This window comes from Leucoraja erinacea, chromosome 22, assembly GCF_028641065.1.
Source record: "Leucoraja erinacea ecotype New England chromosome 22, Leri_hhj_1, whole genome shotgun sequence".
NCBI lineage: Eukaryota > Metazoa > Chordata > Chondrichthyes > Rajiformes > Rajidae > Leucoraja > Leucoraja erinaceus.
In genome coordinates, this window is record NC_073398.1 from 36,951,509 (window position 1) to 36,967,650 (window position 16,142).

The window sequence follows — 16,142 nt, forward strand, 5'->3', positions numbered from 1 at the left end:
ATCCCCGCACCCTAACACTATCCTACACACACAGAGGACTATTTACATTTACACCAAACCAATTAACCTACAAACCTGCACGTCTTTTGAGCGTGGTGGGAAACCGGAGCACCCGGAGAAAACCCACACAGGTCACGGGGAGAACGTGCAAACTCCGTACAGACAGCACCTGTAGTCAGGATGGAACCCGGGTCTCTGGCGCTGTGAGGCAGCAGCTCCACCTGCTGCACCACCGTGCCGCCCCTTGTCTCTGTGAGATATTATTGTGAGAACAATGTCAGTGAGTTAGACAGCACGGAAACTGGCCCTTCGGCCCAACTTCCCCATGCTGACCAAGGTGCCCCATCAAGACTCCTCCCACCTGCCTGCGTTTGGCCCATATCCCTCTAAACCTGTCCGATCCATGTACCCGCCCAAGTGTCGTTTAAACATATCTTTGGGTACCTTGGCCAGCATGAATGTGATGGGCTGAAGGGCCTGTTTCTGTGCTGTCTAACTCACTGACATTGACTCTACGACCCTGACTGTTAATAGGAGTGAAATTCAGTGCAAAAACGGCACAACGGGACGGTGCCAAAACAGTTTTCCAAGGAGTGCAGTCTCTATAAGTTGGGCAGGGAGGGCTGTGTATTCAACACTGGGTCCGTCTCAACTACACATGTTTATCTTCAATCCTTGGGTAAAGTTGGCCTGGAACTAAACACGCAAATCACTAATAGACCTTTAGAAATAACACGTTCATATCTCAGTGGGACAGGCAGCATCTGTGGGGAACCTGGATAGGTGACGTTTCACAGAGTGCTGGAGAAACTCAGCGGGTACAGCAGCATCTGTGGAGCTAAGGAAATAGGCAACGTTTCGGGCCGAAACCCAGAAGGGTTTCGGCCCGAAACGTTGCCTATTTCCATAAGGATTTCGGCCCGAAACGTTGCCTATTTCCAGAAGGGTTTCGGCCCCTTCACTCCATAGATGCTGCTGCACCATAACTCAGCGGGTCAGGCAGCATCTGTGGAGAACATGGATAGGTGACGTTTCACAGAGTGCTGGAGTAACTCAGCGGGTCAGGCAGCATCTGTGGAGAACATGGATAGGTGATGTTTCACAGAGTGCTGGAGTTCGGGTCGAGACCGTGGATAGGTGACGTTTCGGGTCGAGACGCTTCATCAGATGCCTCCACGCCGTGTGACTCCGTGAATGTTAACTCTGAATCAATCCGCAGGCTGCCTGTAGGAGCTTGCTGTGAATGTAGCTCTGATTTGTTCCTTTGTCTTTGGACTTTCCAGTTACTGAGCTGTTTGTTGGTGGTTTGGGGCTGGGGATTTGGCGCTAGGTGAATGAATGCCCGGGTTCTGAGCCGGCTCCACCCGGCGTGTAAAAGTGTCCGTGTCACCCACACTGATTGATAGTCAGAGCTAGTCCGGCGCTGTCACACGGGGGCCAGGCAGTACTCTGTCACTGGGAACCAGCAGGATAATGTTCCTGCAGTGTGCATGTGTCTGCGCTTTACCTCCTTCCTGCTATTAATACCGCGCCCAGCCAGGGGAGTTTTGTGCAGAGATTGTGCTCTCATCTCCGGGACTATTGAATGCGCTGCTCTGGTGAGTAAATTTAAACACACACTCATGTGCTTTTAGTTATTTTTTCTCGTGTATGACATTGTTTGACAGTGTACTGTGTGTTTACATGTCCTGTTGTGCTGTTGTAGTGAGGATTTCATTGTTTTGTCGCGGAACATTCTTGAATCGCCCCTGTCTGAAGAAGGGTCTCGACCTGAAATATCACCCATTCCTTCTCTCCACAGATGCTGCCTGTCCGTCCCGCTGAGTTACTCCAGCATTTCGTGTCTATCTTCGGTTTAAACCAACATCTGCAGTTCCTTCCCACACAAACTTTAATGTTAGACGGGTGGACAAGTCTTGTGTTGGAAGGAACTGCAGATGCTGGTTTACACCGAAGATAGACACAAGATGCTGGAGTAACTCAGCGGGACGGACAGGCAGCGTCTCTGGAGAGAAGGAATGGGTGATGTTTCAGGTCGAGACCCTTCTTCAGACCACATTGCTTGTGAACTGTGCTAAATAAAGCCTTGTACTTGACAAGTCGAGGGGCAAGCGCGGCTCCCTGGCTGGGAGGAAGATATTGGCGGTGATTAACTTGCCTGTACGGGTGAAGGATCTCGACGTGAGCTTCAATATTTTATATTTCGCTCGGGCAGCGGTATGAATACTGAGTGGAGGAAGGAACTGCAGATGTTGGTTTAAACCGTAGATAGACACAACATGCTGGAGTAACTCAGCGGGACGGACAGGCAGCATCTCTGGAGAGAAGGAATGGGTCACGTTTCTGGTCGAGACCCTTCTTCAGACAGAGTGAACATTGATTTATCTAACTTCAAGTAACCCTTGCTCTCCCTCTCTCTCTATAACTCCCTCCCCCACCCTTGTTCTCCAACTAGTTTCACTGTCAGAAGAAGGGTTTCGGCCCGAAACGTTGCCTATTTCCTTCGCTCCATAGATGCTGCTGCACCCGCTGAGTTTCTCCAGCTTTTTTGTGTAACCTTAGTTTCACTGTCATCCTGGTTAATTTTACTGTTTGCATGCCTCGTTGTCAGCTTCCCCTCAGCCAACAACGAGCAGTGATAGAAGCTGGGGTAACTCAGCGGGTCAGGCAGCATCTGTGGAGAAAAGGAATAGGTGTCATTTTGGGTCGAGACCAGTCTGTGTGCACCAGCATCAGCAATGGCTTTCAATGGTAACAAAGAACCATTCCCCAATTCCTTGATCACCATCTGCTTTGATCTGTCGTTTTCACACCTTACCCTTTCATATCTCTAGACTCCTTCTCCCCTGACTCTCAGTCTGAAGAAGGGTCTCAACCGAAACGTCACTCATTCCTTCTTTCCAGAGATGCTGCCTGACCCGCTGAGTTATGGTGCAGCAGCATCTATGGAGCAAAGGAAATAGGCAACGTTTCGGGGCCGAAACCCTTCTGGAAATAGGCAACGTTTTGGGCCGAAACCCGGAAGGGTTTCGGCCCGAAACGTTGCCTATTTCCTTAGCTCCATAGATGCTGCTGCACCTGCTGAGTTACTCCAGCACTCTGTGAAACGTCACCTATCCATGTTCTCCACAGATGCTGCCTGACCCGCTGAGTTACTCCAATACTTTGTGTCTGTCTCTATCTCTTGTCTTTAGTGTTCATTTCCGCACCAGCTGCATCACTGGTGACCCTCGGACTATCCTTGATCGGACTTTACTGGCTTTACCTTGCACTAAACGTTATTCCCTTTATCATGTATCTGTACACTGTGGGCGGCTCGATTGTAATCATGTATTGTCTTTCCACTGACTGGTTAGCACGCAACAAAAGCTTTTCACTGTACCTCGGTACACGGGACAGTAAACTAAATGGATCTGAACTGAACCAGCTGCTCGCTGTTGACCAGTGACTCTCAGCTCCATTGTACATGTAGCGGTGTGACTGGGGAAATGTACCCAATCGGCCAAACTCCGGCCACTCACCGGCCACTCACCGGCCACTCACCGGCCAAGTCAGGGGTCTGAAAGGGGGGAAATACAATTCTACATTTGGTGTAAATTGTGGCTGGTTCTGAATGTAGGTCATCGAAGGAATCTAGAGAGGTGTGGCTGTGGACAGTGGACACTGCCCAGTCCATCACAGTACTGACCCCCCCACCATCGAAGGGATCTACAGGAGTCACTGCCTCAATAAGGCAGCCAGCATCATCAGAGACCCACACCATCCTGGCCACTCTCTCATCTCGCTGCCACCATGGGGAAGAAGGTACAGGAGTCTGAAAACCGTGACCTCCAGGTTCAAGAACAGCTTCTTCCCAACAACCATCAGGCTCTTGAACTCCACAACCTCCAAATAAGCTGCGAACTACATAGACTTGGGGGCATTGGTTTTGTCTTTTGGCACTATTATCGTTTGTTTTTTATGTGTACGTGAGTGTGTGTGTGTGTGTGTGTGTACATGTGTATGTGTTACGTGTGTGTGTGTGTTACGTGTGTGTGTTACGTGTTTGTGTGTGTACATGTGCGTGTGTGTATGTACGTGTGTGTGTGTGTGTGTGTGTGTGTGTGTGTGTAGTGTGTGTGTGTGTGTGTGTGTATGTGTGTGTGTGTGTGTACGTGTGTGTGTGTGTGTGTATGTGTGTGTGTGTGTGTGTGTGTGTGTGTGTGTGTGTGTGTGTACGTGTGTGTGTGTATGTACGTGTGTGTGTGTGTGTACGTGTGTGTGTGTGTGTGTGTGTGTGTGTGTGTGTGTGTGTGTGTGTGTGTGTGTGTGTGTGTGTGTGTACGTGTGTGTGTGTGTGTGTGTGTGTGTATGTGTGTGTGTGTATGTACGTGTGTGTGTGTGTACGTGTGTGTGTGTTGCGTGTGTGTATATGTACAGGAAGGCACTGCAGATGCCGGTTTACACTGAAGATAGACAGAAAATGCTGGAGTAACTCAGCGGGACGGGCAGCAAAGTGTGTACATTGTACACACACATTGAAGCTTGTTTCTCGTTTATTTTATTGTTTACAGTGTATTATGTTCTGTTCTGCAACAGCAAGTAAGATTGTTCTATCCGGGACACATGACAATAAAACACTCACTGATTCTTGCCTCGTTTCAAGCACAGCTGAATTGGATCTGTTTTATATAGAAACCCAGGAACCCAGAGAACTCTGTAAAGTTTCAATGAAAATAAAGGGTGTTGTTTTGTCTGCACCTGGATCTTTAATGATGTCTGCTATTAATTCCACCCTGCCTAAGCCCGTCAGCTGTAGAAACAGTTTCCAAAACGTTGCTGGAATCGAGTTAATGATGGCAGAGAGAGTGAGAGCAGTAATGGGGAACTGGGGTAAAAGGACCCGAGACTTCACCTATCCATGTTCTCCACAGATGCTGCCTGACCCGCTGAGTTACTCCAGCACTCTGTGAAACGTCACCTATCCATGTTCTCCACAGATGCTGCCTGACCCGCTGAGTTACTCCAGCACTCTGTGAAACGTCACCTATCCATGTTCTCCACAGATGCTGCCTGACCCGCTGAGTTATGGTGCAGTTATAGGGCTCTTGAAGATAGCGGAGTCAGGGGATATGGGGAGAAGGCAGGAACGGGGGTACTGATTGTGGATGATCAGCCATGATCACATTGAATGGCGGTGCTGGCTCGAAGGGCTGAATGGCCTCCTCCTGCACCTATTGTCTATTGATGGTGAATCTGTGGAATTCATTGCCACAGACGGCTGTGGAGGCCACAAGTCAGTGGATTTGTTTAAGGCAGAGATAGATAGATTCTTGATCAGTGCGGGTGTCAGTGGTTATGGGGAGAAGACAGGAGAATGGGGTTAGGAGGGAGATATAGATCAGCCATGATTGAGTGACAGAGTAGACTTGATGGGCCGAATAGCCTAATTCTGCTCCTATCACATCTAGGTTGATGGTGTCACCACCATCCTTGTGCATAGTGATTAATAACATCATTAAAGCAGACACTTGGTGTCAGTCTGTGACCAGTCGGTGTATCTGCAGTGTCGTTGGTATCTTTTGAAGGACTTGGATCCATTTTAAAATCCATTCTGTATCTTTATTTGAGACTATTCTCTCCACAAACAAGCTAGCGTGGATAGTGCAGGCAGCAGGGAGGATGTGAGTTTATAACACCTAACCTGCCCCCGCCTGTTATATTATCAAAGTCGCTAATCTATTTTTATTCCACTGCAAACTCGTCTCAAACACAAGTTCTTAAGTTCTAAGAGCAGAATGAGGCCATTCAGCCCATCGAGTCTACTCCGACATTCAATCATGGCTGATCTATCTCTCCCTCTCGACCCCATTCTCCTGCCTTCTCCCCGTAACCCCTGACTGATCGAGTACCTCTGGGTTTCATTCATTGAGTATTAGCTGCAGACTGGTTGCTATTGCCCGCTCTGATTAACAGTTTAAACATGAGCTAATCTGGGAAGTGACATTATTGCCACAAGCAAAGATCTACGCCATGATAGATGAGAGGGTTTATTTGCCGAGCTATTGTTTAACGATATTGAGGGCATGCATTGTGAACAAGCCTTTCATTGAAAGGAAGAGGTCTCACACAGACCGTGACACGCACACGCACACAGCCAGAGGCCAGACAGAGTGCTGGAGGAGTGAAATAGTTCAACAACCAGTCTGAGCTGCAGGGAGAGGTTGAGCAGGCTGGGTCTCTATTCCTTGGAGCGCAGGAGGATGAGGGGTGATCTTATAGAGGTGGATAAAATCATGAGAGGAATAGATCGGGTAGACGCAGAGAGTCTCTTGCCCAAAGCAGGGGAATCGAGGACTAGAGGACATACTGTTAGTTTAAGGTGAAGGGGAAAAGATTTAATAGGAACCTGAGGGGTAGCTTTTTCGCACAAAGGGTGGTGGGTGATTTGGAACAAGCTGCCAGAGGAGGTAGTTGAGGCAGGGACTATTGCAACATTTCAGGGGTACATGGATAGGACAGGTTTGGAGGGACATGGGCCAAACGCAGGCAGGTGGGACTAGTGTAGCTGGGGCATGTTGGCCAGTGTGGGCAAGTTGGGCTGAAGGGCCTGTTTCCACACTGTATCACTCTGTGACTAGTGTAGCTGGGGCATGTTGGCCGGTGTGGGCAAGTTGGGCTGAAGGGCCTGTTTCCACACTGTATCACTCTGTGACTAGTGTAGCTGGGGCATGTTGGCCGGTGTGGGCAAGTTGGGCTGAAGGGCCTGTTTCCACACTGTGTCACTCTGTGACTAGTGTAGATGGGGCATGTTGGCCGGTGTGGGCAAGTTGGGCTGAAGGGCCTGTTTCCACACTGTGTCACTCTATGACTATGATCCAGCCCCACTGGTGTTTATCCTTCATCTGCCAACAGCTCCAACCTTGCATCTTTGACAGGCAGCTGGTGCAAACGTTCCTTGAATATATTCATTAAATGTGAGATCGCAGCATTATTGGAGAGCCCCAGTGCGCATGAACACGCAGAGATGGTGCTATGTTGGTGGGAACGTGACAAAAATACTTCTTCTCCACGATTAGCTGTGAACCTTGATGTGATTTCTGCGTGCCGCAGGCTAAATCTGTTTCTGAATCTGTGCTGGGAAAGTTAGCTTCATACAGGGCCTGTATGATCACACGTATGTAGTTGTATGATCACACACATGTAGTTGTATGATCACACGTGTGTAGTTGTATGATCACACTATGCAGTTGTATGATCACGTGTGTAGTTGTATGATCACACGTGTGTAGTTGTATGATCACACGTATGTAGTTGTGTGATCACATGTGTGTAGTTGTATGATCTGTACTGTGTGGGGGTACTGTGTGGGGGGGGGGGGTTATGGGGGGGGACTGTGGGGGGGGACTATGGAGGGGACTGTGGAGGGGGTGGTTTTGTGGGGGGGGGATCTGTGTGGGGGGGGGCTGTGGGGGGGGGTGTATTGTGTGTGGGGGGGTACTGTGGGGGGGGGGCTGTGGGGGTGGGGGGGGGGGGGGGGTATGGGGGTGTGGGGGGGGGGTGACTGTGGGGGGTACTATTGTGGGGGGGGGGGTATGTGGGGGGGGGGGGTAGTGTGGGGGGGGGGTAGTGTGGGGGAGGGGGGTGTGGGGGGGGGGGGGCTGAGGGGGTATGTGTGGGTGGGGGTGGGCTGTGGGGAGGGGGGGGGGGGGGATACTGTGGGGGGGGGGGTATTGTGGGGGGGGTACTGTGGGAGAGTGTGGCGTTACGTGAAACAGACATCTGGTGATGATGGTTCCCCAGCACCACATCTGTTTTCCAATGCAGGAAATTCCCCACATGCCCAACGATAAAACAACAAAACATCCCGTTAAACCAGCGCGACGCTGACGTTGACGGGACAAGTGGTGGTCGCGGCCTGTCCGTAACGCCAATGAAGGGCCTGTTTCCCCGCTAACTGCGTGACCGTTATAAAGTAACTTCATGAATATTGTTTGTCAGCTTATTACAACATGGAATTTAAACTAAAAACATATTCTTTTTATAATGTTTGTTTTTGTTGCAGCTTCCACTTTGATCATATGTTTACATATCATATCAGCCATGATCTTATTGAATGGCGGTGCAGGCTCGAAGGGCCGAATGGCCTCTACTCCTGCACCTAATTTCTATATTTCTATACATTTAAATCTTCATTGTTCATGTTTTAAAAAAACATTGTTGAGTTTGGGATTTTGTTTGCTGTCCATGACTGTTTGTTAAATTGTTCAGACAGCAGGGGTTCTGGGAGCAGATACCAGAAGCTGATCTTTACTCCACTAAAGGGTGTTGTATTTGGAGAAGCATGGACTACAGTTCTCACTCTACACGTATTCAAATAGACATCCCTTTCACGTCAGATCGATCCCATAAACCACTGTGTCCTGGACCACCCACAGTGAAGCAACGACACCAACAAGGTCTAAGGAAGTCCGTCATGTCCCCAACAAATCTCACCAACTTCTACAGATGCGCCGTAGAAAGCATTTTATCCGGACGCATCACGGCACGGTTTGGGAACAGCTCCGCCCAAGACCCGGAAGAAATCGCAGAGAGTTGTGGACGCAGCCCAGACCATCACACACACACACAAACCAACCTCCCTTCCATTGACTCCATCTACACCCCACGCTGCCCAGACCATCACACAAACACACAAACCAACCTCCCTTCCACAGACTCCATCTACACCCCATGCTGCCTCAGCAAGGCCAGCAGCATCATCAAGGACCAGTCTCAACCCCGGCCACTCCCTCTTCTCCCCTTTTTTTAGGTCAGTTTTAAACAGGCCATTGTTAGCTGTTTGTTGGGTGAAAATGAGAAGTTGGTGTAACTTGGGTGGGGGAGGGATAGAGAGAGAGGGAATGCCGGGGCTACCTGTAGTGAGAGAATTCAATATTCATACCACTGGGCTGTGAGCTGTCCAAGTGAAATATGAGATGCTGTTCCTCCAATTGTGTTATATCTTTCATTCATTGTTCTTTATCTCCCCACATCACCATCTATATCTCTCGTTTCCCTTATCCCTAACTAGTCATAAGAAGGGTCTCGACCCGAAACGTCACCCATTCCTTCTCTCCAGAGATGCTGCCTGTCCCGCTGAGTTACTCCAGCATCTTTGTGTCTATCTTCGGTAAAAACAGAATCCACCGCAGGTTTAAATAGCAACTGTTTTTCCTTCAACAGATGCTGCTGCCTGCTCCATTTTTAGCATGTTTATTAAAGGAACACATGAAATTGTGTTTTATCATCGAATCAAAGATTGCTTACAGGATAGTTCCATCTACACTCATGGCTAAAAATGTCCTCTCTGTCACATGACAGTTTTACCAAACAGAAATCTTCTTCTTCTCCTTGCGTGTGGCGTGCACAGCCTAAAGTTGTAGGACAACTTGTTCTATTTGATGCGGAGGTTGGCGATCGTTTCGCCGAACTCCTCCGCTCGGTCCGCAAGAAACTCCCGGTGGCTCAGCACTTCAACTCCCCCTCCCATTCCCAATCCGACCTCTCAGTCCTGGAGGAACAGCACCTCATATTCCGCCTGGGCAGCTTGCATCCTGCGGGCATGAACATTGAATTCAGCCAATTTTGTTAGCCTTTGCTGTCTCCTCCCCTTCCTCAACCCTCGGGCTGTCTCCTCCCATCCCCCAGCCCTCGGGCTCCTCCTCCTCCTTTCTCCTTCCTTCTCCCCCGCTTCCCCCCATCAGTCTGAAGAAGGGTTTCAGCCCGAAACGTTGCCTATTTCCTTCGCTCCATAGATGCTGCTGCACCCGCTGAGTTTCTCCAGCATTTTTGCGTACCTTTGTTCTATTTGATCTTATTTGATTGTGCACGCTGGGCTGATTGCATTCGTTGAAACAGGGTGGACCACGTGAAGGTTGCAATCTCCCCACCCCCACCAGTGTATAGGAAGGAACTACAGATGCTGCTTTACACCAAAGATAGACACAAAAATGCTGGAGTAACTCTCGTATTTAGTGTCTATCTTATAATAAACCCCAGGTCAGATGAAGAATGACGATAATTGGCCAGGTGCTGGTCAAGTTGTGCCTTTGGAGGAGCTGCGGACGGGAAGAATGAAATAATGCTTTGGAAGGTTGAGTGCTGGCTACTTTGGACAGGGTAGGATTTAAGGAATCATATTTAGAGGCAGCGCAGTGGTGCAACGGTAGAGTCACTGCCTCACCGCACCAGGGACCCGGCTTTGATCCCGACCTCAGGTGGAGTTTACACGTTCTCCCTGTGACCTGCGTGGGTTTCCTCCGGGTGCTCCGGTTTCCTCCCACATCCTCAAGACGTGCAGATTTGTAGGCTAATCTGCCCACTGAAAATTGTCTCTAGTGTGTCGGGGGTGGATGTGCAAGTGGCCAACAGAGAACTGGTGTGAACAGGTGATTGTTGGTCGGCATGGACTTGGTGGGCCGAAGGGCCTGCCTGTTTCCATGCTGTATCTCTACACTAATTTGAGAGGCTATTGAATAGAGATGTGGCTATAGATTCAGTGCAGGTAAATTAGAGTTGGTCTTGGATTCATGTTCAACACAGACATTGTGGCCAAGGACAGAGATGTGTTCCTTGGTCAATCGCGAGGCTCAAGAGATATTCAACATTTGGTTTTCTATTCTGGCAGCAGGGTGGTGCAGCGGGTAGAGTTGCTGCCTCACGGCGCCAGAGACCCGGGGTCCATCCCGACTACGGGCGCTGTCTGTACGGAGTTTGCACGATCTCCCCGTGACCTGCGTGGGTTTTCTCTGGGTGCTCCGGTTTCCTCCCACACTCCAAAGACGTGCAGGTTTTTATGTTAATTCTCTTAGGTGAAAATTGTAAATTGTCCCCAGTGTGTGTAGGATAGCAGTAGTGTATGGGGATCGCTGGTTGGTGTGGACTCGGTGGGCCGAAGGGCCTGTTTCTGTGCTGTGTCTCTAAAGTCTAAAAATGTATTCTACAAAGACTCCGCTTTCCATAAGGAATGTGGTTCTGATTAGGAGCAGCGACAGCAATTGTAATCTGCTGATTCAATGGAGTTTTAGGAGCAGAATTAGGGCATTCGGCCCATCAAGTCTACACCACCATTCAATTCATCTTTCCCTCTCAACCCCATTCTCCCCATAACTCCTGACCCCTGTACTAATCAAGGAATCTATCAAAATACCCACTGACTTGTGGCCTCCACATCCGTCTGTGCCAATGGATTCCACAGATTCACCACCCTCTGGTTAAAGAAATTCCCCCTCATCTTCTCCTTAAAGGGGGAGGGAGGGGGGGGGGGTGGTGTCAAATGGTCAGGGAGATGGGAGGAGGAGGGGACTCTGACAGGATTGCCCTGGAACATTGGGAACGCCGTTCCACACTCGGCAAGGATCACATCACCGACACTCCCAGCGCGATCTCCTGTTACGGAACGGGAACAAGAATCCAAAACATTCCAACCAGGTCAACGTGGAGAGACGATTTCACTCACTCAGTGGGTGACGTGTGGTCCTGCCCAATGCTGCGTGGATTAAAAAACTCCCGCTCACAGAACAGGCCCTTTGGCCCAGCAGGGCCATGCTGTCTCATCTCCATGAATCCCATTCACCAGCGTTGGATTCTCAACATTCTGTGCCTCGGTGATTCCAAAGCCAATCCACCTATAATGGTCAATGGTCCAATGGTCAATGGTCAATAGGTCATTGATTCCATGGTTCAATGGTCAGTGTGTTTTATAGTCACCTGTGCAAAGTGCCAATGCCCAGTAGTGTGTTGCCATTGGCGATTGTCCACTGAGTGCATACAAGAGGATCCAGTCCGTAAGTTGTCCTGAGCGCTGTCCGATCCAGGCTAGCCCCAAGCCGCTGCAGGGCCTCCGGCCGTTGCCTTCCTTGGACATGCGGGTTGACCTGCGAACCCACATCTCCCTCCACTCCTCGCACGTCCACCTTAGTTCCCAACTGCTCCACAGTGCCGCTGGTCATGTGAATGACCCCAGGGACACTGTGCCCTGTCCAAGGTGCTGAGTAAATGCATGTAGTTCTTGATCATTTCACTGGTGCAAATAGGACATTGGGGCATCTTGGATAGCACTGTGAGTCGGGCCGAAGGGCCTGATTCTGTACTGTACGACTCTATGACTCTAAACTGGGAAATGTAAACTTCAGATAGACAGAGAGTGCTGGAGTAACTCAGCGGGTGCAGCAGCATCTATGGAGCTAAGGAAATAGGCAACGTTTCGGGCCGAAACCCTTCCGGGTTTCGGCCCAAAACGTTGCCTATTTCCAGAAGGGTTTCGGCCCGAAATGTTGCCTATTTCCTTCGCTCCATAGATGCTGCTGCACCATAACTCAGCGGGCAGCATCTGTGGAGAACATGGATAGGTGACGTTTCACAGAGTGCTGGAGTAACTCAGCGGGTCAGGCAGCATCTGTGGAGAACATGGATAGGTGACGTTTCACAGAGTGCTGGAGTAACTCAGCGGGTCAGGCAGCATCTGTGGAGAACATGGATGGGGGACGTTTCACAGAGTGCTGGAGTAACTCTGCGGGTCAGGCAGCATCTGTGGAGAACATGGATAGGTGACGTTTCACAGAGTGCTGGAGTAACTCTGCGGGTCAGGCAGCATCTGTGGAGAACATGGATAGGTGACGTTTCACAGAGTGCTGGAGTAACTCTGCGGGTCAGGCAGCATCTGTGGAGAACATGGATAGGTGACGTTTCACAGAGTGCTGGAGTAACTCAGCGGGTCAGGCAGCATCTGTGGAGAACATGCATAGGTGACGTTTCACAGAGTGCTGGAGTAACTCAGCGGGTCAGGCAGCATCTGTGGAGAACATGGATAGGTGACATTTTGCATCGAGACTCTTCTTCAGAAGAATGCCATTATTCCATCAGCGGTACATATGACAACTAAATGCCCTTGACCTTTCAGACGGAGAGTCAGGGGAAAGGGGAAGGAGAGATATAGACGGTGATGTAGAGAGATATAGAACAAATGGATGAAAGATACACAAAACAGTCACGATGATGAAGGAACCAGACCATTGGTGGCTGTGGGCCGCGGTGAAAACGAGTTACAGACAACGAGACTCAACAGGACAACAGTGAAACTAGTACGAGCATTAGGGTGGGGACGGGGCGGAGAGAGAGGGGGTGCAAGGGTTACTTTATGTGTGGTCAATGTTCATACTACTGGACTGTAAACCCAATTGGAATATGGGCTTCTCCTCCAATCTGGATGTGTTTGTAAACTCCAGTCCTGGTGTCGGGATCTGCCACTGAGTTTCTGCGAGACATTGCCTGTGAAGTTGGTGCTAATTCCCACTGCTGACACTGAGTATTAGAGTTACTCCTACAAAGCTGTGCCCTTTTGATTAATCTAACGTCCAAAATGCACTTCAACGATGCTTCTCTATGTGACACTCAGGCAAGCAAACGCATCTCAGTTGAATCAGCAACTTTCCAAAGTTTTAAGTGCATTTGATACGTGAATGCCATCAGCTGTGATAGCAGATATTGGACAAAATTCCCTCGTCTCCCTTAATCTTGTCTTCCTCATTCAGCACTTGTTTCAAGAGCTTGGTAATGATTTGCAATATGCAGAGATTTACGAGCTTTCACTGTGTAACTGTGTAGCTGGCGCACGTTCAGATGCTGTGCAGAGAGTTAATGACTCCCAGCTCTTGCCAAACTCTGCACTGACAGGAAAATCCAGCTCTCCACTTTCTTCCCAAACCACTGGAGCAGAAACCATCAGCTCTCTAACCAACACTTCAGCCTCAGCTCAAAGTATAAATTAAAGAACAAACTCACCATAAAAAACCCCAGGAACGCTGCAGCAAGAACGTCTTAACTCTGGTCAGAGTCACAGTCACACAGCCCAGAACATCACACAAACCAACCAACCTCCCTTCCACAGACTCCATCTACACCTCACGCTGCCTCGGCAAGGCCAGCAGCATCATCAAGGACCAGTCTCACCCCGGCCACTCCCTCTTCTCCCCTCTCCCATCGGGCAAGAGGTACAGAAGTGTGAAAACCAACGCACACACCTCCAGATTCAGGGACAGTTTCTTCCCGGCTGTTATCAGGCAACTGAAGCATTAATTGTGTGGAAGGGTCAGCATGGACATGGTGGGCTGAATGGCCTGTCTCTGTACAATACTACCTTGTGTGAAAGATAGTACCTTGGGAATCATCATTCCTTGTACAGAACACACCCTAAACTGCATTACCAGACTTGACGTTTTGTGTGGGAAGATACTGATTTACTGGAGTAACTCAGAGGGACAGGCAGCATCTGTGGAGAGAAGGAATGGGTGATATTTTGGGTCGAGACCCTTCTTCATAACCTTCTTCATCTGAAACATCACCCATTCCTTCTCTCCAGAGATGCTGCCTGTCCCGCTGAGTTACTGCAGCATTTTGTGTCTCTCTTTCCCCCTTTGTAGAGTTGCAAACGCATTTAATTTATGATACAGTCGGTGCAGTTCAACGTTAAAGAAAAATGATGTTATTTTAATTTGCTTTATTAAATAATCCAACGAGGAGCAGTAAACATTTGCTTCCTTTGCTGGCAGTCAGGCATAACAACATGAGCATGGACTTGTGTTGAAATTGTGATCTAACTTTGCTGCCAACAGCAATACAGATACTGCAATCAAACAGATTGAGAATCTGCAGAATATTAACTCTAACTCGCTGTGTAACCTTCAGCAGGGCTGCAGGTGAACCTGCTCATCACCCAGATCTCTGACTCGCTGTGTAACCTTCAGCAGGGCTGCAGGTGAACCTGCCACTCTTAATGACATAGAGGCCCTTCAGCCCAACTTGCCCACACCAGCCAACATGCCCCATCTACACTGGTCCCACTTGCCTGCGGTTGGTCCATATCCCTGCAAACCTGTGCTATCCATGTACCTGTCCTTTAGTTTAGTTTAGTTTGGTGATTCCACACGGAAACAGGCCCACCGAGTCCGCACTGACTAAAGATCCCCGCACACTTACACTTTAATTCATTTCTTTATTCTATATCACTGTCTGTGTCTCTAGTTTCCCTCTCCACTCACTCTCAGTCTAAAGAAGGGTCTTGAACCGAAACGTCACCCATTCCTTCTCCCCACAGATGCTGCCTGACCCACTGAGTTACTCCAGCACTCTGTGAAACGTCACCTATCCATGTTCTCCACAGATGCTGCCTGACCCGCTGAGTTACTCCAGCATTTTGTGTCTAGTTACTCCAGCATTTTGGTGTAAACCAGCATCTGCAGTTCCTTCCTGCACACACTAAGGCCAATGTATAACTTTTACAGAAGCCAATTAACCTACAAACCTGCACGTATTTGGAGTGTGGGAGGAAACCGGAGCACCTGGAGAAAACCCACGCAGGTCACGGGGAGAACGTGCAAACTCCGTACAGACAGCGCCCGTAGTCGGGTTGGAACCCGGGTCTCTGGCGCTGTGAGGCAGCAGCTCTACCCGCTGCACCACCGTGCCGGACTCTATAACACGTTGCTTGACCGCTTGCCATGGAAAGTGTCACCAGATGTTGACAGCAGGATTCCCATCGAAGCAGATGGTGCGATTAGTTCTAGGCACCCGCGCATGCACAACAATGCAGCAGTGGCAGAACGTCCCAGGCTTTTGATTTCTAGAGTTACAAATAGAACAGCAACGGGCCCTTCAGCCCATCGAGTCCCTGGCAGCCAGCAGGCATTCAAGTACACAAAACCCCATTTAATGCTCCCCACAATCTCATCAGTTCACCCCAGGTTCAAGACACCTGGGGTCAGAGAACACAGAACACAGGAGATAGAACATAGAACAGTCCAGCACAGGAACAGGCCCTTCGGCCCACAATGTCCGTGCTGGACACGACGCCAAGTTAAACTAATCCCCTCTACCTGCATGTGATCCATATCCCTCCACTCCCTGCATATCCACGTCCCTGTCTAAAAGCCTCTTAAACACCACAATCGTATCTGCCTCCACCCCCACCCCTGGCAGCGCGTTCCAGGCACCCACCACCCTCTGTGTAAAAAATCCTGCCCCACACATCTCCTTTAAACTTTGCCCCTCTCACCTTAAAGCTGCGCCCTCTAGTCTTTGATATTTCATTCCTGGGTAAAAGGTTCTGACTGTCTACCTTGTCT

General features: G+C 49.5%; 1 protein-coding gene across 1 annotated transcript in view; it reads left to right on the forward strand.

The window, feature by feature from the left end:
• The first annotated feature begins 1,212 nt into the window (after nucleotides 1–1,212).
• The window catches only part of sema3ab (sema domain, immunoglobulin domain (Ig), short basic domain, secreted, (semaphorin) 3Ab), a 124,716-nt gene continuing 109,786 nt past the window's right edge, over nucleotides 1,213–16,142 (forward strand). Inside the window, exon 1 of the mRNA XM_055653508.1 lies at nucleotides 1,213–1,598. Within this exon, the coding sequence (XP_055509483.1) occupies nucleotides 1,586–1,598 (13 nt within the window). The 5' untranslated portion in view covers nucleotides 1,213–1,585. The remainder of the gene's footprint in view (nucleotides 1,599–16,142) is intronic.